This window comes from Salmo trutta, chromosome 3 (genome assembly GCF_901001165.1).
Source record: "Salmo trutta chromosome 3, fSalTru1.1, whole genome shotgun sequence".
NCBI classification, from domain to species: Eukaryota; Metazoa; Chordata; class Actinopteri; order Salmoniformes; family Salmonidae; genus Salmo; species Salmo trutta.
The window spans coordinates 4196446-4222041 of record NC_042959.1 but is presented as its reverse complement, the minus strand read 5'-3'; the positions used below and the strand labels follow the sequence as shown (position 1 = coordinate 4222041).

Sequence of the window (25596 nt, the reverse complement as noted above, 5' to 3'; positions counted from 1 at the left end):
TTATATCAATGTGGTCTCTTTTCATTTAAGGTCACAATACACTTCAGTTACATTACAACGGTAAGAAGGGCCTCGTAGAGGCTAATCTGGGATATTACAACGGTAAGAAGGGCCTCGTAGAGGCTAATCTGGGATATTACAACAGTAAGGAGGGCCTCGTAGAGGCTAATCTGGGATATTTCAACAGTAAGAAGGGCCTAGGTAAATGTTGTAAAGTTTATCTGGAATATTACAACAGTAAGAAGGGCCTAGGTAAATGTTGTAGAGGCTAATCTGGAATATTACAACAGTAAGAAGGGCCTAGGTAAATGTTGTTGAGGCTAATCTGGAATATTACAACAGTAAGAAGGGCCTCGGTAAATGTTGTAGAGGCTAATCTGGGATATTACAACAGTAAGAAGGGCCTAGGTAAATGTTGTAGAGGCTAATCTGGAATATTACAACAGTAAGAAGGGCCTAGGTAAATGTTGTAGAGGCTAATCTGGGATATTACAACAGTAAGAAGGGCCTAGGTAAATGTTGTAGAGGCTAATCTGGAATATTACAACAGTAAGAAGGGCCTCGGTAAATGTTGTAGAGGCTAATCTGGGATATTACAACAGTAAGAAGGGCCTAGGTAAATGTTGTAGAGGCTAATCTGGAATATTACAACAGTAAGAAGGGCCTAGGTAAATGTAGAGGCTAATCTGGGATATTACAACAGTAAGAAGGGCCTAGGTAAATGTTGTAGAGGCTAATCTGGAATATTGCAACAGTAAGAAGGGCCTAGGTAAATGTTGTAGAGGCTAATCTGGAATATTACAACAGTAAGAAGGGCCTAGGTAAATGTTGTAGAGGCTAATCTGGAATATTACAACAGTAAGAAAGGCCTAGGTAAATGTTGTAGAGGCTAATCTGGAATATTACAACAGTAAGAAGGGCCTAGGTAAATGTTGTAGAGGCTAATCTGGAATATTACAACAGAAAGAAGACTATGTACATTTTGTACAGGCTAATCATAGAATACCTAAATTCACGTTGTTTTGTCATCATACATTATGCTACTCAGGTTCCCTTGGTTCTTACCCTCGCCCATAGTTTTTTATTTTTATAGTACATGACAGGGGGAAAGGATTATATTTCGACATCCTAACTCAGAATCATTTAATGCAGCAAACCAGCAGCCACCAAGAGAAAAATCAATACAGATAGCAGCTAACAAGCAAACACAAGCCTGTCAGGCAGACCTCTGGGCTTTCTGTGCCCCTCCAGCCATCCGCCTGGTGTCTGTAAGAGATACTCTTGTCTGCATCTTAAATGACACTCCCTATTCCCTAAATAGTGCACTACTTTTTGACCAAGACCCATAGGTATCTGGTGAAAAGTAGTGCACTATATAGGGAATAGGGAGTGTCATTTGGGACGCACTTCTCTCCATCTCACAACATGACAACCAACTATATTGATTCAAGAGTTAAATATCTACTAGCTTTATTCACATCTATTTTGATAATTAATTTTGTCCTGAGAACATAGACAGACAGTAGTTACACATCATCGTGGGGATACTGATCGATTGATATCTATTTGTTATAAGATACTGAATCATCAAATCAAATGTATTTATAAAGCCCTTCTTACATCAGCTGCTGTCGCAAAGTGCTGTACAGAAACCCAGCCTAAAACCCCAAACAGCAAGCAATGCAGGTGTAGAAGCACAGTGGCTAGGAAAAACTCCCTAGAAAGGCCAGAACCTAGGAAGAAATCTAGAGAGGAACCAGGCTATGAGGGGTGGCCAGTCCTCTTCTGGCTGTGCCGGGTGGAGATTATAACAGAACATGTCCAAGATGTTCAAATGTTCATAGATAATAATAATCACAGTAGTTGTCGAGGGTGCAACAGGTCAGCACCTCAGCAGTAAATGTCAGTTGGCTTTTCATAGCCGATCATTCAGAGTATCTCTACCGCTCCTGCTGTCTCTAGAGAGTTGAAAACAGCAGGTCTGGGACAGGTAGAACGTCCGGTGAACAGCACGTCCGCTGAAGTAGCCTACATATTGTGGCAGCTATACAAATGTAAATGAAGGAGGATAATTATTGGTGATTTACAGCCATGCATAGACTGCCACCTGTAGGACTAAAGAGGGGAGTTTTAATGACCAGTATCTTCCCCTGTAGTAATCTAACATAACACCAGGTGGCAGCACAGCACAGGTCAGACATGGACAGGTCTTTTTTATTTTCTTTTTTTTTTGTTGAAACTGCTTTTTTTATTGCAGAAAAAACCAGTATACTTACAAAAAGTATACAAACAGACAATGATAAAATATGCAAGTGGGGGTTACAACAAATTATAGATTATACAAAGACCTTAGAGGATACAGACATATTGATTGTTTTAACAGCTTTCTCATTAGAAGAATGTTGAATGTTCTTAACGTATTGTTAGAATTCCTTATTGAAAACATGGAAGAGTGTTTTTTTATTAGTGAATTTACATTTATGAATATTACATTTTGCCATTAGCACAATTAGATTTATGAGGTAAAATTGTTTTTCTTTATCCTTATTATGGTTAAGGAAACCAAGAAGCACATTCTCCCATAAAAAAAAGAAAAAGTCATCAAGAATATTAACAATTATAAAACTATGAATATCTTTCCATAATTTCTTTACATGTAGACAGTGTCAAAATAAATGCAAATCTGTTCCTTGATGCTCAACACAAAAAGTACAGTTAATGTTCATGTATTTTTTTGAGTTTCTTCAGGTAATGATTCGCAGGGTCATACTTATGGATCATTCTGAAAGACACCTCTTTGACCTTGTTAACAAGCAGGTATTTGTGTGGTAATAACTAGACCCCCCCCCCCCCAACAGATATTATTGACAAATATATTCCAGTAAGTTGTGACATAAGAAATGGATACAATATCCCTTTGAAATAAAGCACGTATAGATCTGTTCTGAGGGAACAAGGAGAAACATATGTTTCCTATTGGAGAGTCAACTGGATTAAGGGAGGGTAGGTCAAGGTGAGGTCTGGTTACACCTCTAAACAACATGATAGGACCAGATGGAATAGCATCAAAGACTATGGTGAACTCTCTAGGTGTAACAGGGATATTGTAACGAGATACAAATTCCTCTTCTGCATTAAAAGGCTGACTCACCAGCAGGATATGATTATTAAACCAGTTCTTAAAAAAATAAAGACTTTTTTCAATACAAAATATCCTTATTGTTCCAAATGAAATACCTATGCTGGAAAAGATGATGTTTATATATTAAACGACCACGCTATGAATACATGTCTATGAAAAGCAGATCATTTTGTTCGGAATCTTGTCAATGTTATAGTTACAAAGTAACATAAAATTGAAGTCACCAAAACGGGAGAAGATATATTGAGGGATGAAATTTCAAATTGAAGTTGTATTCTTTAAGAAATGTTTAGCCCAATTTATCTTAAAAGTATTATTGAAAGTAGGAAAATCAACAACAAATAAATGTAGGCCACCATATTCACATGTGTTCATAACGACAGATTTCATAATATAATGTGCACGATTTTTCCAGATGAAGTTGAAAAGCACCTGGTGAACCGCTTTACCTATTTTGTTGTCAAGATGTAGGGACTGGACTGCATGGAGGGACTGGACTTCATGTAGGGGACTGGGCTGCATGGAGGGACTGGGCTGTATGTAGGGGACTGGGCTGCATGGAGGGGACTGGGCTGCATGGAGGGGACTGGGCTGCATGTAGGGGACTGGGCTGCATGGAGGGACTGGGCTGCATGGAGGGGACTGGGCTGCATGTAGGGGACTGGGCTGCATGGAGGGACTGGGCTGCATGTAGGGGACTGGACTGCATGGAGGGACTGGACTTCATGTAGGGACTGGGCTGCATGTAGGGACTGGGCTGTATGTAGGGACTGGGCTGCATGGAGGGGACTGGGCTGCATGGAGGGACTGGGCTGCATGTAGTGGACTGGACTGCATGGAGGGACTGGACTTCATGTAGGGACTGGGCTGCATGTAGGGACTGGGCTGTATGTAGGGACTGGGCTGCATGGAGGGGACTGGGCTGCATGGAGGGACTGGGCTGCATTTAGGGACTGGACTTCATGTAGGGGACTGGGCTGCATGGAGGGACTGGGCTGCATGTAGGGGACTGGACTGCATGGAGGGACTGGACTGCATGTAGGGACTGGGCTGCATGTAGGGGACTGGGCTGTATGGAGGGACTGGGCTGTATGGAGGGACTGGGCTGTATGTAGGGGACTGGGCTGTATGTAGGGGACTGGGCTGCATGGAGGGACTGGGCTGCATGTAGGGGACTGGACTGCATGTAGGGACTGGGCTGTATGTAGTGACTGGACTGCATGTAGGGACTGGACTTCATGTAGGGGACTGGGCTGCATGGAGGGACTGGGCTGCATGTAGGGGACTGGGCTGCATGGAGGGGACTGGACTGCATGTAGGGACTGGGCTGCATGGAGGGACTGGACTGCATGTAGGGGACTGGGCTGTATGTAGGGGACTGGGCCTCGTGTAGGGGACTGGGCTGTATGTAGGGACTGGGCTGTATGTAGGGGACTGGGCTGTATGTAGGGACTGGGCTGTATGTAGGGGACTGGGCTGCATGTAGGGGACTGGGCTGTATGTAGGGACTGGGCTGCATGTAGGGACTGGGCTGTATGTAGGGACTGGGCTGTATGGAGGGGACTGGACTGCATGTAGGGGACTGGGCTGCATGGAGGGGACTGGGCTGCATGTAGGGGACTGGACTGCATGTAGGGACTGGACTTCATGTAGGGGACTGGGCTGCATGGAGGGACTGGGCTGCATGTAGGGGACTGGGCTGTATGTAGGGGACTGGACTGTATGTAGGGACTGGACTGCATGTAGGGACTGGACTTCATGTAGGGGACTGGGCTGTATGTAGGGGACTGGGCTGTATGTAGGGACTGGGCTGCATGTAGGGGACTGGGCTGTATGTAGGGGACTGGGCTGTATGGAGGGACTGGACTGCATGTAGGGGACTGGACTGTATGTAGGGACTGGGCTGCAAGTAGGGGACTGGGCTGCATGGAGGGACTGGGCTGTATGTAGGGGACTGGGCTGCATGTAGGGACTGGGCTGTATGTAGGGGACTGGGCTGCAAGTAGGGGACTGGGCTGTATGTAGGGACTGGGCTGGATGTAGGGGACTGGGCTGCATGTAGGGACTGGGCTGTATGTAGGGGACTGGGCTGTATGTAGGGACTGGACTGCATGTAGGGGACTGGGCTGTATGTAGGGACTGGGCTGCATGTAGGGACTGGGCTGCATGTAGGGACTGGGCTGTATGTAGGGGACTGGGCTGCATGTAGGGACTGGGCTGTATTTTGGGGACTGGGCTGTATGTAGGGACTGGGCTGCATGTAGGGACTGGGCTGTATGTAGGGGACTGGGCTGTATGTAGGGACTGGGCTGTATGTAGGGGACTGGGCTGTATGTAGGGGACTGGGCTGTATGTAGGGGACTGGGCTGTATGTAGGGGACTGGGCTGTATGTAGGGGACTGGGCTGTATGGAGGGGACTGGGCTGTATGTAGGGACTGGGCTGTATGTAGGGACTGGGCTGTATGTAGGGGACTGGGCTGCATGTAGGGGACTGGGCTGTATGTAGGGGACTGGGCTGTATGTAGGGACTGGGCTGCATGTAGGGGACTGGACTGTATGTAGGGACTGGGCTGCATATAGGGGACTGGGCTGTATGTAGGGGACTGGGCTGTATGTAGGGGGGACTGGGCTGTATGTAGGGGACTGGGCTGTATGTAGGGACTGGGCTGTATGTAGAGACTGGGCTGCATGTAGGGGACTGGACTGTATGTAGGGACTGGGCTGCATATAGGGGACTGGGCTGTATGTAGGGGACTGGGCTGTATGTAGGGGGGACTGGGCTGTATGTAGGGGACTGGGCTGTATGTAGGGGACTGGGCTGTATGTAGGGGACTGGGCTGCATGGAGGGGACTGGGCTATATGTAGGGGACTGGGCTGCATGGAGGGGACTGGGCTGTATGTAGGGGACTGGGCTGCATGGAGGGACTGGGCTGCATGGAGGGACTGGGCTGTATGTAGGGGACTGGGCTGTATGTAGGGGACTGGGCTGTATGTAGGGACTGGGCTGTATGTAGGGACTGGGCTGTATGTAGGGGACTGGGCTGCATGTAGGGGACTGGGCTGCATGTAGGGACTGGGCTGTATGTAGGGGACTGGGCTGTATGTAGGGACTGGGCTGTATGTAGGGGACTGGGCTGCATGTAGGGGACTGGGCCGCATAAGTAAGTCTGGAGATACCTTCAGCTTTAGAAAGCAATACTCAACCTTTCAAGGATAAATCCCTCTGCAACCAATGGATCAACTTCTTTAAAAAAAAATTCAATAATAGGTATGAAATGTAATAAGAATCTTTCCTGTTGATCCTTAGATATGGTAATCCCAAGGTATGTGACTTTTTCCTTGACTGGAATATTGAATATAGAGGGTATCGCACAGTATTTAACGTCAAACAATTCACACTTATTAAGGTATAGGCAAACACCAGATGCTTTGGAAAAAATATCTATCACATCGATTGCTCTAGGAATCTGGTCAGCATCTTTCAAAAAGTGGGTGGTGTCATCTGCAAGCTGACTGATGATAATATCTCTATCGGCAATAGAGATCCATTTTAACATCTCTGTCAGCAATAGAGATCCATTTTAATATCTCTGTCAGCAATAGAGATCCATTTTAATATCTCTGTCGGCAATAGAGATCCATTTTAATATCTCTGTCGGCAATAGAGATCCATTTTAATATCCCTGTCGGCAATAGAGATCCATTTTAATATCTCTGTCGGCAATAGAGATCCATTTTAATATCTCTGTCGGCAATAGAGATCCATTTTAATATCTCTGTCGGCAATAGAGATCCATTTTAATATCTCTGTCGGCAATAGAGATCCATTTTAATATCTCTGTCTGCAATAGAGATCCATTTTAATATCTCTGTCGGCAATAGAGATCCATTTTAATATCTCTGTCGGCAATAGAGATCCCTTTTAACATCTCTGTCAGCAATAGAGATCCATTTTAATATCTCTGTCAGCAATAGAGATCCATTTTAATATCTCTGTCAGCAATAGAGATCCATTTTAATATATCTGTCGGCAATAGAGATCCATTTTAATATCTCTGTCGGCAATAGAGATCCATTTTAATATCTCTGTCGGCAATAGAGATCCCTTTTAATATCACTGGATGTAACAAAACTTTGTGGCGCGATGGGTAACGATGCTTCGTGGGTGTCAGTTGTTGATGTGTGCAAGGGTCCCTGGTTTGAGCCCAGGTTGGGGCGAAGAGAGGGACGGAACCTACACTGTTACACTAAGGCAAAATTGGGCAACCTTGCCTAATTCCTCTTTTCAAATCAAATCTAGGAGAAGTGCCATGCTTTAATTTAATGGAACTGTTCCCATTCATTTACAAAGTTTTAATCGTACTACAAAATAATTCCCCCCCAAAAAACATTTCTCAAGGGAGAGAAATGGAAACTCATGTTCCACTGTATCGAAGGCTTTATAAAAGTCTAAGAAGACAATAAAACCATCTTGGAATATTAGATCAGAATAGTCAATAAGGTCTAACACCAGTCAGATATTATTAGATATATGTCTATTCTTCATGAAGCCAGATTGGGTCTCTCCTGTAATTGAGTCCAATACTGCCTTCATTCTTTTTGCAAATATAGAGGATACTATTTTGTAGTTGTTATTGAGCAGACATATTGGACGCCAATTATCGAGGAGAAGCAAGTCTTTCTTGGGCTTAGCGATTAATGTAATCAGACCTTGAATCAAACTGGGAGAGAGAGCATTATTTGCAATGCTTTTCAGTAGATATGGACAGGTCAGGAATCACGGATATAGCCTGACGAGACTCACAGCACAGAGAGAGCTGTGACACAATGGTCTGGAAAGGAGGCCGTTTGTTAAAACAATATTCGCTCAGAAATTGAGGAACGGGTTTGATTGGTTCTCTCAATTTCTTTTCTCTCCCCCTCATTGGTTAAGACTTGGTGTTGTTCGGATTTGAAAATCCCAACCATTGTAATGGAACGGGCGAGGCGCTCGCTCGGAGGCTGTGTGTGTGTGTGTGTGTGTGTGTGTGTGTGTGTGTGTGTGTGTGTGTGTGTGTGTGTGTGTGTGTGTGTGTGTGTGTGTGTGTGTGTGTGTGTGTGTGTGTGTGTGTGTGTGTTTAAGTTTAATGTTGTCAATTGTTGTCTTGTCCTGTATTGCTTCATTTGATCCATTTTAGTTTTAGTTTAGTCGTTACATGTCACAAAAAAAGTCAGACTTTAAACTGTCAAATAACAAAATGCAAGAAGAATTGCCGGTCTCTCTTACCTGGTAAGTATGTATTTATGTTGTTCAAATACCTAAATAGTTTTCACAGGGTATGTTCATCACTCCCCATTGTTCTGTTTGGTCTGTGCACTGCAGCAGGAAGAAGTACACCAGCAGTGTTGTTAGTGAATAGTTCCAGTAGAGGTCACTCTTAAAAAAATACATCTTCCATACATTTGTCAGGATGGGTTTCCACACCTCAGTGCAAATGACAGCGAGGTTTGTTGTTAATAACAAGAAAGGTGGAATGCAAAAAACAATCAAACGCTATGAAACGGGAGGAAATCGAGAATGTATCAACAAGAACAAGCTTTAATTGGATTTATCTTTCAACTTTCTGATTAGTTAGGAAGAGTATACAGCTAACATTATATAACATTATAGCTAGATGGCGATGTGTTTGTGATTTGTCTGACTAGCTAGCTGATTGTTTCAAGTTGTTTTATAGAGTTAGGTAGCCTATGTGCTACAAAAATAAAAAATAAATAGCTATTTTGTCACTGCCGTGATTGTAGGTTAGTAAACAAGTTAACTAACCAGTACATTGCTACTGTAGTTAACTAGACATTTACAGGATGAATAGCGTTAGCAGTCGAAAACAACACCAGCTTTTTAAAGCAGTCGAAGTGAGCTGCTGTGTCAAATACTTCTTGTTTGGATTTAACATCATATTCTGGGTAAGTAACTTACATTTGTATCTCACACGTGGCATGCATTTATTCTAAACATGAGTTTTTCTAGTGCTGCCCGAATAGAGGAGAGAAGTTAAACTCTGAACTTAACTTAGCTAAGTAAGTTTAAAACTATTACATTCAGAGTATTTAATGAACAATCCTACTGTCCTGTAAATACTGTACAGTAAGTTAGTCCCTGACGTATGTATCTCAACATTAAGTGATTTGAAACTGGCAATATTCCCATTTCCTCTGTATAGTTTATTATTTGACTCATTGGGCAATATTTTGTGTGTGTAGCTAACTGTCCCTGTGCTGCCTTAATGCCTGTCCTATCCTTGACTGTTAACCTCCACTCTGAGCTAACCTACTCTGCCCTTACACACCTGTTAAAGCATGGCTTAGTGTGAACTAGTGTACAGTACATGGTAGCCACTGAGTCAGTGCAGCAACACTGTCATTATCACACACAAGGAGCTGCCAGGGTTATTGTATGTTGCAGGCCTAAGTAGTAATTATAAAAGGTGTTTTTTTGGATCCAGAATGCTGATTGGTTGATATTGTTTTTCTTTTTATTTAACTTGGCAAGTCAGTTAAGAACAAATTCTTATTTTCAATGACGGCCTAGGAACATTGGGTTAACTGCCTTGTTCAGGGGCAGAACGACAGATTTTTTTTAAACCTTGTCAGCTCGGTGATTTGATCATGCAACCTTCAGGTTACTAGTCCAACACTCTGACCACTAGGCTACCTGCCGCCCCCCCCCTCACACCCTCTGGGTAATACCTGTTCCATTAGATTTAACAATGTCCCACATCCCAGCCAGTCAATGTATATACTTCATCTCCCCTTGAAAAAAGTGTCCAGACAATATCTCCCCTTGCTATTAGACTAGCATTCTATTTGCCACATTTGGGGTTTGTCTAAACCTTGCTGTCTGCCTTACCGACCTGTCGAAAAATTGTGCAGGTTTCTTTTGTGATCTCCACAGTGCAAATATGAGTGTGAAGAGGCAGACAGCTTCTCTGATCAAGGCAAATTCATTTATCAGGATCATTACAATAGATATGTCCAGAGAAATGGCAATAGAAACACAAAGGTAAACAAACAAAAGTTTTGTTGTCCTTTCGGCTGCTTGATGTGATCGCGTGTTAGCTTTAGTTAGTTAGCTAGCGAATGAGAAGTAGCTAGCTTGCATAGCTTCATACCAAGGATTTGTTTAGCATAGCAACCATAGCAAATATAATGGATAGAAGGAACGACCTGCCCATTTTTGCTAGTAACTTCAGAATCCTCTAACGACTGGCTTTTGCCACAGACTATTTTGTATGATGGATGGATGAAATAAAACAGATTTACTCAATATAATGTTTTTAATAGAACATGTCATTGATCTTTTTTTTTTATATGTTGGCAACCGTTTTATAAAAGCAATAAGGCCCTCGATCTAAGGAATGATTGAGAAAAACACCTTCCTAAGAGCTCCTTGAGTTCGCCCCCGGGCATTAGAACAGCCCTTAGTCTGGAGTTTTTCACACAATAATTTCCCAGGATATCAGGCCTTATTGCTTAAGTAACCTTGTCTGAGACAGAATGACCCATATATCAGGAGCCTACCTCCTGTACAGGACGCTAGTCTATTCATGTAGTGCTAGTTTGCAATCTTACAATCACAGACACCCTAAAACTAGTTTATCCATGGCCTTAACACTAGGGGTTACACTGCTTTGCTGGATAGGCTAACATGGCCTTAACACTAGGGTTACACTGCTGTTCTGGACAGGCTAACATGGCCTTAACACTAGGGTTACACTGCTGTTCTGGACAGGCTAACATGGCCTTAACACTAGGGTTACACTGCTGTTCTGGACAGGCTAACATGGCCTTAACACTAGGGTTACACTGCTGTGCTGGACAGGCTAACATGGCCTTAACACTAGGGTTACACTGCTGTTCTGGACAGGCTAACATGGCCTTAACACTAGGGTTACACTGCTGTGCTGGATAGGCTAACATGGCCTTAACACTAGGGTTACACTGCTGTTCTGGACAGGCTAACATGGCCTTAACACTAGGGTTACACTGCTGTTCTGGACAGGCTAACATGGCCTTAACACTAGGGTTACACTGCTGTGCTGGACAGGCTAACATGGCCTTAACACTAGGGGTTACACTGCTGTGCTGGATAGGCTAACATGGCCTTAACACTAGGGTTACACTGCTGTTCTGGACAGGCTAACATGGCCTTAACACTAGGGTTACACTGCTGTGCTGGATAGGCTAACATGGCCTTAACACTAGGGTTACACTGCTGTTCTGGACAGGCTAACATGGCCTTAACACTAGGGTTACACTGCTGTTCTGGATAGGCTAACATGGCCTTAACACTAGGGTTACACTGCTGTGCTGGATAGACTAACACATTCCCACATTCCCCTGTCTGTCTGATAAGTGCCACTGTTAAAACAACAGTCCCCTTCCCCTCCATTCTTTACTCCTCTCCTCCCTCTCTGTGTCACCTCCTTCCAGCCTGCTCTCTCCTCAATACCAGCCAGCCCTCCTCAATACCAGCCAGCCCTCCTCAATACCAGCCAGCCCTCCTCAATACCAGCCAGCCCTCCTCAATACCAGCCAGCCCTCCTCAATACCAGCCAGCCCTCCTCAATACCAGCCAGCCCTCTTCTCAATAATACCAGCCAGCCCTCCTCTCCTCAATACCAGCCAGCCCTCCTCTCCTCAATACCAGCCAGCCCTCCTCTCCTCAATACCAGCCAGCCCTCCTCAATACCAGCCAGCCCTCCTCAATACCAGCCAGCCAGCCCTCCTCAATACCAGCCAGCCCTCCTCAATACCAGCCAGCCCTCCTCAATACCAGCCAACCCTCCTCAATACCAGCCAGCCCTCCTCAATACCAGCCAGCCCTCCTCATTACCAGCCAGCCCTCCTCAATACCAGCCAGCCAGCCCTCCTCAATACCAGCCAGCCAGCCCTCAATACCAGCCAGCCCTCCTCAATACCAGCCAGCCCTCCTCAATACCAGCCAGCCCTCCTCAATACCAGCCAGCCCTCCTCAATACCAGCCAGCCCTCTTCTCAATAATACCAGCCAGCCCTCCTCAATACCAGCCAGCCCTCTTCTCAACAATACCAGCCAGCCCTCTTCTCAACAATACCAGCCAGCCCTCTTCTGTACCTTGTCAGCTCGGGGATTCGATCTACCGACCATTTCAGTTACTAGCCCAACGCTCTAACCACTAGGCTACCTGCCCCCCCCCATAGAATTTTTTTCAATTGACTTATTTCCTTATATGAACTTTAACTCACTAAAATCAGAAAAAAATGTGCATGTCGCTCCAGCTGTACACAGCCCATCTGTAAATACTCCATCCAATCTACCTACCTCATACCCATATTGTTTTTATTTACTTTTTTTGCTCTTTTGCACACCAGTATTTCTACTTGCACATCATCATCTGCACGTTTATCACTCCATTGTTAATTTGCTAAATTGTAATTACTTCTCTACTATGGCCTATTTATTGCCTTACCTCCTCACGCCATTTGCACAAACTGTACATAGATTAATAAAATGTTGCATTTTAATATTTGCTCAGTATAGTTCCCAGATGCTTCCCGCCCCCCCCCCCCCCCCCCCCCACGTAATGTGAAAGTACCAGGTTTATCCATTCTACTGGTCTCTTAAATTTTATTAAATGGATCACAACTTTAAGTTAAAAAAAACTAAAAAACTATAGTTTTTTGCTCATGAGGAAAATACATTGTGGTCATCCTCACAATTTAATCCAATGCTTCATGAAAGCAACTGCCTTTTATTTTAGGCTTAATCTGTGTTCACTAAACAGCCCATCTGTCTGTGCTTTATTCCCTTAAAAAAAAAGGTCTTGATTATTTGTTAGACCATTCCTGGTGAACAAGCAAACTATTAGGTTACAGCTGTTCTAGTGGTTGCAGTGTTATGGTCTCTAAGGGTTTTCAATGTCGTCACCACCCTCCACTACCCACACCCCCCAAACCCTCCTTTCAATGCCTTCTACCCTATTGTACTGAGCAGAGGCATTGTGGGCCGGTATTGTTTTACACACTGATTCACACTCATGAACGTACACACACACACACACACACACACACACACACACACACACACACGGTAAGAAGAACAAAGGATAGGGGGTGTTGATGTGTTTTTCCCTGAGACGCTGTGTCCCACGACTCCTACAACGGTTCTTCTACCAGATAGGATCCACATGCACTCCTCTTCTTCCTCCTTACCATAACCCTGCATCTTTATAAGTCATTTCCCTCAGCTTATTTCAATCCCTGACATCAATAGTACAGCACACTCTGCTCATTAGAATCAATAGTTGATATAAGAATCAACTGTGAGATGTAAACTGACACATTCCAGTACTTACAATGGCATTAGCTTCCGAAAATCAATGGGTTTACAAGCAGTGGTTAGAACCGGTTCAGGGAACAGAACCGCAAACCGGAAAATAAATCCATTTTTCAACAAACGGGAAATGGAAACTGGAACGAAAGTGATACATACTGTTCCGGACTGTTATTTTAAAAGCATGTGAACCAGTTAATATTGTTGATTTACGTTCCAGGCATTTTTTTTCTAGTCCCACAACAAAACTAAACAAAGCGCCTATGCCCTCAGTCTGTCACTCAGAAATTTTGTGCATTCTGAAAGTATTCCGACCCCTTCTCTTTTTCCATATTTAGTTACATTACAGCCTCATTCTAAAAATGTATTAAGTAAAACATTTTCCTCCTCAATCTACACACAATACCCCATAATGGCAGTGTTTGTCAGAGCAAAAACCAAGCCATGAGGTCGAAGGAATTGTCCGTAGAGCTCCGAGACAGGATTGTGTCAAGGCACAGATCTGGGGAAGGGTACCAACATTTTTTTGCAGCGTTGAAGGTCCCCAAGAATGCAGTGGCATCCATCATCCTTAAATGGAAGAAGTTTGGATCCACCAAGACTCTTCCTAGAGCGGGCAACCTGGCCAAACTGAGCAATCGGGGTGAGAAGGGCCTTGGTCAGGGAGGTGGCCAAGAAACCGATGGTCACTCTGACAGAGCTCCAGAGAACCTTTCAGAAGGACAACCATCTCTGCAGCACTCCACCAATCAGGCCTTTATGGTAGAGTGGCCAGATGGCAGCCAATCCTCAGTAAAAGGCACATGATAGCCCACTTGGAGTTTGCCTAAAGGCACCTAAATGACTCTCAGACCATGAGAAACAAGTTTCTCTGGTCTGATGAAACCAAGATTGAACTCTTTGGCCTGAATGCCAAGCGTCACATCTGGAGGAAACCTGGCACCATCCCTACGGTGAAGCATGGTGGTGGCAGCATCATGCTCTTTACTTTCCGATAGGACTTAGACCCTAACCACACAGCCAAGACAACGCAGGAGTGGCTTCGGGACAAGTTTCTGAATGTCTTTGAGTGGCCCAGCCAGAGCCCGGACTTGAACCCGATCGAATATCTCTGGAGAGACCTGAAAATAGCTGTGCAGCATCGCTCCCCATCCAACCTGACAGAGCTTGAGAGGATCTGCAAAGAAGAATGGGAGAAACTCCCCAAATACAGGTATGCCAAGCTTGTAGCGTCATACCCAAGAAGACTTGAGGCTGTAATCGCTGCCAAATGTGCAGAGTGAAGGGTCTGAATACTTACACTACAGTTCAAAAGTTTGGGGTCACTTAGAAATGTCCTTGTTTTTGAAAGAAAGTATTTGTCCATTAAAATAACATCAAATTGATCAGAAATATAGTGTAGACATTGTTCATGTTGTAAATGACTATTGTAGCTGGAAACGGCTGATTTTTAATGGAATATCTACATAGGCGTACAGAGGCCCATTATCAGCAACCATCACTCCTGTGTTCCAATGGCATGTTGTGTTAAAGTTCCTCTGTCCAGTGTCTGTGTTCTTCTGCCCATCTTAATCTTTGCTTTATATTGCCCAGTCTGAGATATGGCTTTTTCTTTGCAACTCTGCCTAGAAGGCCAGCATTCTGGAGTCACCTCTCCAATATTGACGTTGAGACTGGTGTTTTGCAGGGACTATTTAATGAAGCTGCCAGTTGAGGACTTGAAGCGTCGGTTTCTCAAACTAGACATTCTAATGTTCTTGTCCTCTTGCTCAGTTGTGCACCGGGGCCTCCCACTCCTCTTTCTATTCTGGTTAGAGCCAGTTTGAGCTGTTCTGTGAAGGGAGTATTACACAGCGCTCTACAAGATCTTCAGTTTCTTGGCAATTTCTTGCATAGAATAGCCTTCATTTCTCAGAACAAGAATAGACTGAGTTTCAGAAGGAAGTCCTTTGTTTCTGGCCATTTTGAGCCTGTAATCGAACCCACAGATGCTGATGCTCCAGATACTCAACTAGACTAAAGAAGGCCGGTTTTATTGCTTCTTTAATCACGACAACAGTTTTCAGCTGTGCTAACATAATTGCAAAAGGGTTTTCTAATGATCAATTAGCCTTTTAAAATGATAAACTTGGATTAGCTAAAACAACGTGCCATTGGAACACAGGAGTGATGGTTGCTGATAATGGGCCTCTGTACGCCTACGTAGATATTCCGTAAAATAATTCCACCAACAATAGTCATTTACAATATTAACAATGTCTACACTGTATTTCTGATCAATTTGATGTTATTTTAATGCACAAAGAATGTGCTTTTCTTTAAAAAACAAGGACATTTCTAAGTACATTTCTAAAAGTATTTGATCCCTTGCTGATTTTGTACGTTTGCCCACTTACAAAGAAATGATCAGTCTATCATTTTAATGGTAGGTTTATATGAACAGTGAGAGACAGAATAACAACAAAAAAATGTTATAAATTGATTTGCATTTTAATGAGAGAAATAAATATTTGACCTCTGCAAAACATGGATTAGTACTTGGTGGCAAAACCCTTGTTGGCAATCAGAGGTCAGACGTTTCTTGTAGTTGGCCACCAGGTTTGCTCACATCTCAGGAGGGATTTTGTCCCACTCCTCTTTGCAGATCTTCTCGAAGTCATTATGGTTTCAAGGCTGACGTTTGGCAACTCGAACCTTCAGCTCCCTCCACAGATTTTCAATGGGATTAAGGTCTGGAGACTGGCTTCTTGAACCACTCCTTTGTTGCCTTGGCCGTGTGTTTTGGGTCATTGTCATGCTGGAATACCCATCCACGACCCATTTTCAATGCCCTGGCTGAGGGAGGGGGGTTCTCACCCAAGATTTGACAGTACATGGCCCCGTCAAATGATGCGGTGAAGTTTTCCTGTCCCCTTTGCAGAAAAACACCCCCAAAGCATAATGTTTCCACCTCCATGTTTGTCGTTGGAGATGGTGTTCTTGGAGTCATAGGCAGCATTCCTCCTCCTTCAAACACGGCGAGTTGAGTTGATGCCAAAGAGCTCCATTTTGGTCTCATCTGACCACAACACTTTCACCAGTTGTCCTCTGAATCATTCAGATGTTCATTGGCGAACTTCAGACGGGCATGTATATGTATTCTTGAGCAGGGGGACCTTGCGGGCGCTGCAGAATTTCAGTCCTTCATGGCGTAGTGTGTTACCAATTGTTTTCTTGGTGACCAGCTGCCTTGAGATCATTGACAAGATCCTCCCGTGTAGTTCTGGGCTGATTCCTCACCGTTCTCATGATCATTGCAACTCCACGAGGTGAGATCTTGCATGGAGCCCCAGGCTGAGGGAGATGGCAGTTCTTTTGTGTTTCTTCCATTTGCGAATAATCGCACCAACTGTTGTCACCTTCTCACCAAGCTGCTTGGCGATGGTCTTGTAGCCCATTCCAGCCTTGTGTAGGTCTACAATCTTGTCCCTGACATCCTTGGGGAGCTCTTTGGTCTTGGCCATGGTGGAGAGTTTGGAATCTGATTGATTTATTGCTTCTGTGGACTGGTGTCTTTTATACAGGTAACAAGCTGCGGTTAGGAGCACTCCCTTTAAGAGTGTGCTCCTGATCTCAGCTTGTTACCTGTATAAAAGACACCTGGGAGCCAGAATTCTTTCTGATTGAGAAGGGGTCAAATACTTATTTCCCTCATAAAAATGCAAATCAATTTATAACATTTTTGACATGCGTTTTTCTCAATATTTTTGTGGTTATTTTTTCTCTCACTGTTCAAATAAACCTAACATTAAAATTATAGACTGATCATTTCTTTGTCAGTGGGCAAACATACAAAATCAGCAGGGAATCAAATACTTTTTTCCCCCACTGTAAATGTGATATTTCATTTTTTTTTTTTTTATATATATATATATATTTTTTGCTTTGTCGTTATGTGGTATTGTGTGTAGATTGATGAGGGGGAATAACAAACAATTTAATCCATTTTAGAATAAGGCTGTAACGTAACAAAATGTAGAAAAAGTCAAGGGGTCTGAATACTTTCTGAATGCACTGTATTCCAGTGTCTGCCTGCAAGCTGAAAATATTTGCCTGTATGTGTTTAGGCTGCATGCCCCTCCCCCCTCTGAAGCATTGGCTACTGTACTGACGTTACCATAGGTTACTGTACTGACGTTACCAGCTTGATTCAGAAGATGGGGAGAATTAAAAAAAAAAAAATGATTAGCTGGAGATGAATGAATAAACTTTTGGAATTCTAGTTAAGGATACTATAGACCTAGTTATCAAGTTTTACGTTGGATGTATTAACTACATAAAAAGTAAGGCGTGTTTTCTGTTCTGGTTCCGCTCTGCATATACAACCTTATTAGTTAGCTACCTCAAGCTTGTTAGTTAGCTACCTCAAGCTTGTTAGCCAGCTAGCTCAAGCTTGTTAGTTAGCTAGCTCAAGCTTGTTAGTTAGCTAGCTCAAGCTTGTTAGTTAGCTAGCTCAAGCTTGTTAGCTAGCTAGCTCAAGCTTGCTAGCTAGCTAGCTCAAGCTTGTTAGCCAGCTAGCTCAAGCTTGTTAGCCAGCTAGCTCAAGCTTGTTAGCTAGCTAGCTCAAGCTTGTTAGCTAGCTAGCTCAAGCTTGTTAGCTAGCTAGCTCAAGCTTGTTAGCTAGCTAGCTCAAGCTTGTTAGTTGAAAACAAAGTTGATTTCACAGGTTAAAAAATGGCAGTGAAAGGAACGAAATAAACCAGTTATTTTTGGGGGTTCAGAACTTTGTTTTGCTGGTCAGAACCATGGAACGAAACAAAAAAAACATTGTTCTGTTCAGAACAAAACTATTGGAAAATGTTTTTTGTTACATGTAGGGTTGGGCGATATTATGACTGAAATGCGTGTGTGAGTGCGGCTGAATTGCGCGTGTGTGTGAGAGTGACCGCAAGGCGCTACCAATGATATAGTTAAACCCTAGATTGCTGATGGTATGTATTGGCCATTGAGAGGCTTTGAAGCTACTGGTCGGCCATATTGGCACTGCTCTGTATCAGCAGTCCTCCATAGGAATGGAATTCTACAATATTTAAATTCACTGTTTCAAATTACAGTACAGTATTATTATTATTTTTTTGCAGTGTGGACAGTAACATTAGTTATGTAAAAAAATTATACTTTAAGGAAAAGGTTTATCTATATTTTTTAATTTGTATGTTTAGCTCACATAATATAATGTTAAGGTGTGTAAGGGCTGTGCCCATGTAGTCGACTGGTTCATTGTTTGGTCGACCGAGATATCTTCAGTCGTGCAGTAACAATTTCTTTTTTTTTTTTAATTATGGTGTACAAGACACCTGTCTGATTGGCCCCCCCAGTCTGAGTGGACTGATCCATTGTGTAGGCCGTTTAAGACATGTACTACTGAAATTGCATATGGTTATCATAAAAAATATAATTTTATAACAAACGCACTTTCCTCCGTGTTGGACCGTGGTGTTGAAACACATGTGCATAAATTCAACGTTAACAAGCATTTTTGATGTTGAGAACAATGCGGTGGAGGCAGCAGCAGAGTTAGGAGACGAGAAAACAGCCCCTGCCTTAATTGTCTAAGAAAAGTCAGGAGAGAGGAAACCCCAACGTAATTAGATCTATAATCAATAACCTAACTGTTAAATGTGCCTGGCTTTATAAATCATCCATATATCTCTACAGAAATAAGACAGATTCTGCTTCTGTTGACTGTTTTAAGTTTTTATTTATTAGCCTACTGATTCCGTGAACACCAAATCTCACGGAACCAACCACATGTCGGATAAACAATTTCACAAATGTGTCTGTTTTAATCTTTGCTTTGCTGTAATAAAGGCTTGACTCTTTTTTTCATTAGACCAGCCTCTGGATATATTTAAAATGTATTTAGTGTTTACACTGTTCCAAATGATCAGAATTGTTTTATTTATAATAATAGATATTTTTCCTTGATCTTATTGTTATTATTACTGTTATTGTTATGATCATTATAATAATAAGTAACGGCATTATCATTACCAGGCTTAGTAATGCAGCCTTGTATAACCACCATCGAGCTGTAGGCCTAAGAGGGCATCCTGTTGAGTCTTAATACCGTATTAGGCCTATATTTCAATACTTACAGTGCATTCGGAAAGTATTCAGACCCCTTGACATTTTCCACATTGTGTTAGGTTATAGCCTTATTCTAAAATTGATTAAATTGTTCAATCAATCTAAATAAATCTACACACAATACCCCATAATGACATCACAATACCCCATAATGACATGACATCACAATACCCCATAATGACAAAGCAAAACTTTTTTTTGAATGTTTGCAAATTTATAACCCCCCCCCCTCCAGAAATATCACATTTACATGAGTATTCAGACCCTTTACTCAGTACTTTGTGGAAGCACCTTTGGCAACAATTACAGGCTCGAGTCGTCTTGGGTATGACGCTACAAGCTTGGCACACCTGTATTTGGGGAGTTTCTCTCATTTTTCTCTGCAGATCCTCTCAAGCTCTGTCAAGTTGGATGGGGAGCAATGCTGCACAGCTATTTCAGGTCTTTCCAGAGATGTTCGATCGGGTTCAAGTCCAGGCTGTGGCTGGGCCCCTCAAGGACATTCAGAGACTTCTCCCAAAGCAACTCCTGCGTTGTCCTGTTGGAAGGTGAACCTTTGCCCCAGTCTGAGGTCCTGAGCGCTCTGGAGCAGGTTTTCATCAAGGATCTCTGTACTTTGCTCTGTTCATCTTTGCCTTGATCCTGAGAAGTCTCCCTGTCCCTGTTGCTGAAAAACATCCCCACAGTGTGATGCTGCCACCACTATGCTTCACTGTAAGGATGGTGACAGGTTTCTACCAGACATGACGCTTGGCATTCAGGCCAAAGAGTTCAATCTTGTGTTTCATCAGACCAGAGAAGGCTGTTTCTCATGGTCAGAGTCATTTAGGTGTCTTTTGTCAAACTCTATGCGGGCTGTCGTGCATTTTACTGAGTGGCTTCAGTCTGGCCACTCTACCCGAAAGGCCTGATTAGTGGACTGCTGCAGAGATGGTTGTTCTTCTGGAAGGTTCTCCCATCTTCACAGAGGAACTCTGGAGCTCTGTCAGAGTGACCATTTGGTTATTGGTCACCTCCTAGCGAAGGCCTTTCTCACCTGATTTGCTCAGTTTGGCTGGGCGGCCAGCTCTAGGAAGATTCTTGGTGGTTCCAAACTTCTTCCATTTAAGAATGATGGAGGCCACTGTGTTCTTGGGGACCTTCAATGCTGCAGAAATGTTTTGGTACCCTTCCCCAGATCTGTGACTCGACACAATCCTGTCTCAGAGCTCTATGAACAACTCCTTCGACCTCATGACTTGGTTTTTGCTCTGGCATGCACTGTCGACTGTGGGACCTTTATATAGACAGGTGTGTGCCTTTCCAAATCATGTTCAATTTACAACAGGTGGACTCCAATCAATTTGTAGAAACATCTCAAGGATGATCAATGGAAACAGAATGCACCTGAGCTCAATTTCAAGTCTCATAGCAAATGGTCTGAATACTTATGTAAATAAGGTATTTGTGTGTATATTTTTTTTTATACATTTGGAAGAAATTCTAAAAACCTGTATTCACTTTGTCATTATGGGGTATTGGGTGTAGATTGATGAGCAACATTTTTTTATTTAATCCATTTTAGAATAAGGCTGTAACGTAACAAAATGTGACTCACCACCTGGATTCGGTCTTATGTAGCAACATTTGAATTTCTGTTTTTTACATTGGATAAAAGTAAGAGACTCCAAGCTACAAAATGGTATATCATACACTGCATTTGAGGAAACAATGGGAAAGTAATTCTGCTTTGAAAGTTGATCAACTTGTAAACTCACTTTTGAGAAAACCTCTTTTCAATGTTTTGGTATTACTACTGGAGAGCCCTTCTTTGTCTACACCCATTCAGAATTGTTCACACGCTCTTAAGCCTTAGCCCCACCCATCTCTTTAAGGGATGATTCAACCGTTCTGTACTAACTTGCCAGCTCCTTCCAGACATCTAAGAGAGAGAAAAAACCTCACTGAACATAACACCTCACTGAACATAACTTGCCCTATCTGTGGTTTCGCGGTCAGAGCTCAGACTGGATGCTCTGGCCAATAAGTAGGGTTGTTCTGAAAGCTCTGACCTCACAACTACAATCAAGCACCCAAGCTAACATTGGCTAGCTACTTACAGATACATAATGAGAGAACACTCCACTCTGACCATTTTACTCCCCCTAGCAGAGCTGGTTAGGCTTTTTTCATGTTATCCAGAGCATTGGTGACTGTAACTGTGCTTCCGGCAACAATTGAATTACGCTTTGTTGGCGACGTTTATTGACACTGGACATATTCATCACGTGTTGAGCGTTCAAAAATGCATCAGCTATTCTGAGCTCTGGCACACTAAGACTAGAGTCTTTTGTTAAGAAATGTAGCTAGATAGCTAGCTAGGTGAACAATGAATCCCAACCATGATGTAACTAACATTAGTTAGCAAGCCAGACAGCTAACGTTAGGTAGCTAGCTAACAGTATACTTTAAATTTAAATGAAAATACTTTGTCAGAATTAGAGTAGAGTCTTTTGTTAAGACATGCTAGCTAGCGAGGTAAACAATGGACCATAATCACAACTCATGACATTACTACCCTGCATGAATCTGCAGGTAACTAACCAACCAGGTTCTATGGCTACAACTAGTCAAGCAAATGTGTCTGAGATACGAAGAATAAGATCATACACATAATGTTAGCTAGCGACCCAGCCAGCTAACGTTAGCTAGCTACCCAGCCAGCTAATGTTAGCTAGCTACCCAGCCAGCTAATGTTAGCTAGCTACCCAGCCAGCTAACATTAGCTAGCTACCCAGCCAGCTAATGTTAGCTAGCTACCCAGACAGTACACTTGAAATGAAACCACTTTCTGTCAAATAAGAAACGTGTAATTTCTGAAAATCTTACCAGTATACATCATGGTTGGACGCGTCTCCTGTCTGATGCCATGCATGGTTGCCTTAGTTTGACAATGTAATCCAGACTAGTGTTTTCTCCATCTCCTTAGCTATCATACTCGAATTCCACTGATTTCAAAACTTGGTCCTCCAGAAAATGGAGAGCATACATAACGTTAGCTAGCGAGCCATCCAGCTAACGTTAACTGGCTAACAGTACACTTTAACTTGAAATTAGGTTTATGCACAGCATCATCGGACTGAGCTTGTTGTCATTGCAGGCAATCTCAACGCTGTGCATTACAGGGAAGACATCCTCCTCCATCATGTGGTACCCTTTCTGAAGGCTCATCCTGACATGATCCTCCAGCATGGCAATGCCACCAGCCATACTGCTCGCTCTGTGCGTGATTTCCTGCAAGACAGGAATGTCAGTGTTCTGCCATGGCCAGCGAATAGCCCGGATCTCAATCCCATTGAGCACGTCTGGGACCTGTTGGATCGGAGGGTGAGGGCTAGGGCCATTCCCCCCAGAAATGTCAGTGAACTTGCAGGTGCCTTGGTGGAAGAGTGGGGTAACATCTCACAGCAAGAACTGGCAAATCTGGTGCAGTCTGAGGAAGAGATGCACTGCAGTACTTAATGCAGCTGGTGGCCACACCAGATACTGACTGTTTCTTTTGATTTTTTTTTTGACCCCCCTTTGTTCAAGGACACATTATTCAATTTCTGTTAGTCACATGTCTGTGGAACTTGTTCAGTTTATGTCTCAGTTGTTGAATCTTGTTATGTTCATACAAATATTTACACATGTTAAGTTTGCTGAAAATAAATGCAGTTGACAGTGAGAGGAAGTTTCTTTTTTTTTTTGCTGAGTTTACTTTTCAAATATAGGCTAGTGTATCAATCAATAATTTATTAGTTCATGTCATCACACAGCATACAAGTCATTCATGATTTTAAATGGAATCAAGCATTTTAGTTTTCAAATAAATTAACAAAGTGACCGTTAAATAATTACTGTAAACAATGAGTAGGCCTGAACCGTTCCATTTTGGGAAATTGCAGTCACGATTTAATGTGACTGTTTTTAGTCTTTGCTGTACAAAAAACGTTACAACAGACTCTTTTGTACGCTTATAATTTATTTAGTGTTTACATTGTTCCAAACGGTCAGAAGTTATATTGTAATCTGTACAGCACCTGTTTGCCATACATAATATGCATGCAGCGCTTGCTCCTTACCTTATTTAAAAAAAAAATAATAATAAGTTTTTATTGATCTCCAGTATTTTCCACTGACTTCCCCTTTTACCTCCTGTACAATTTAAATATATAATTTTGAATTTTGCAACTTGAAAAGCCGACTCTTCCTCTGTTTACACTACCTCATAGATTGGAACCCCTCTGGACCGATCACATCTGTTAATATCTGGTCTCCACTGTAACATTATACAACTCTGTTAATTAATATCTTAATATAGGCTAGTCCCTGGGAAAGGCAGTTGTGTGGTTTTGTTGCACCGTAGATAACACATCATTTGATAGGCCCTACATCGATTACACCGCATCGGATGTGGTGAATTGGGAATGTGTGAATCTTTTTACCAGAGCCAAGCGATTTAGTGTCATATTATCAGCAGAGTATGTCGCCGATGAATGAGAGGGCGTTGAGTGTCTCTAGTATAGACCATTCCCAAGCTTATCTAAAGCGCTGAGCTGTGTAGGCTAGGTTTAAGGTTGGGCTAGCTGAGATTAACACACACTCTTACTATCTGAGGTTAACAGGATCACATGGATTAAAGGAGTGCTTCTCCCCAAGTGCCTATAATCCTACTGTCCACATGGAGATAGGATGGAATCCCTAGCCGCAGTGTGATTATGATACATACACCCGGGGGGGGGGGGGGGGGCAGTGGGAGACAGCAGTTGAGCGTCTCTATCTCTCTAATCCTCCTGGATTAGTTTGATGGGATTACATTAACCTCTGATCTCTAACAGTGGAGGCTCCTCAGAGGAGGAAGGAGAGGACCATCCTCTTCAGTGAATTTCATAAAAATAAAATATTGAAATATAAAAATAAAAAAAAGTTATCCTTTTAAAATAAAACGTTACTAAATACATTCATGTGCAATGATGGTCTACAGTAGCCTCAACAGCACTCTGTAGAGTAGCACGATGGTGTAGCAGGAGGACAGCTTGCTTCCATCCTCCTCTACGTCCATTGGTTTCAATACACAACCTAGGAGGCTCATGGTTCTCACCCCCTTCCATAGACTTACAATTATGACAACTTCCAGAGGACGTCCTCCAACCTATCAGAGCTCTTGCTGCATGAACTGACCTGTTGTCCACCCAATCAAAGGATCAGTGAATGAATCTAGTATTGAAAGCAAAAGCTACAGCTAGCTAGCACTGCAGTGCATTGAATGTGGTGAGTAGTTGACTCAAAGAGAGAGAGAAGACATTAATTGAACAGTTTTGAACAAATTAATTTCTTACAAAATGAAGGAGCTTGAGAGAGAGCTATATATTATTCTTTTTTCTTCTTTTTTTACTTTCACTTAGCTAGCGAATGCAGCTAGTTAGTTTAGCCTACTGAAACACCCTGCTCAAACAGAGAGATGCTATGTTAGCTAGCTGGCTATGGCTATCCAACACAACACTGGAACTCTTCCAAGTCAAGTTAAGCTTTTAGTCTTATTAATTTATTGCCACCGGGGCCTACCGGTGTAACTGCTAAACTGCTTGCAAACTGTACACTGTACTGCATGATTGTAGCGAGTTTTTCTAACGTGTTAGTTCTAGTAGCTATGGTGACCTATGACGCAAATATGGTGACAACGATGTAGGCTGTGTGTAGACGTTAGTGGTTATGATTTGAAGTTTTGGTTTGTAAAGATTTTTTTTTTGCCTAGTCAGAGAAAGCTGATGTGTTGCGCACTGAAGTCCACAAGCGAAGCGAAGAGGAGGAGTGCATGTAGATGTGAGGAAGAATACAACGATCAAAGGGATCTCGCTGTTACGTGGCTGCTATGAAAGTGAAATGTGTTTGTGTGATCAGGGGTGTATTCATTCTGCCAATTCTGTTGAAAAAAAAAAAATGTTTCTTAAA

The 25596-nt window shown here is 42.8% G+C and overlaps 1 protein-coding gene across 1 annotated transcript in view; it reads left to right on the top strand.

The window, feature by feature from the left end:
* The first annotated feature begins 8467 nt into the window (after nt 1-8467).
* LOC115166614 (tetraspanin-17) overlaps nt 8468-25596 on the top strand; it is a 51406-nt gene continuing 34277 nt past the window's right edge. The window contains exon 1 of the mRNA XM_029720394.1: nt 8468-9087. Coding sequence (XP_029576254.1) covers nt 8986-9087 — 102 coding nt within the window. The 5' untranslated portion in view covers nt 8468-8985. The remainder of the gene's footprint in view (nt 9088-25596) is intronic.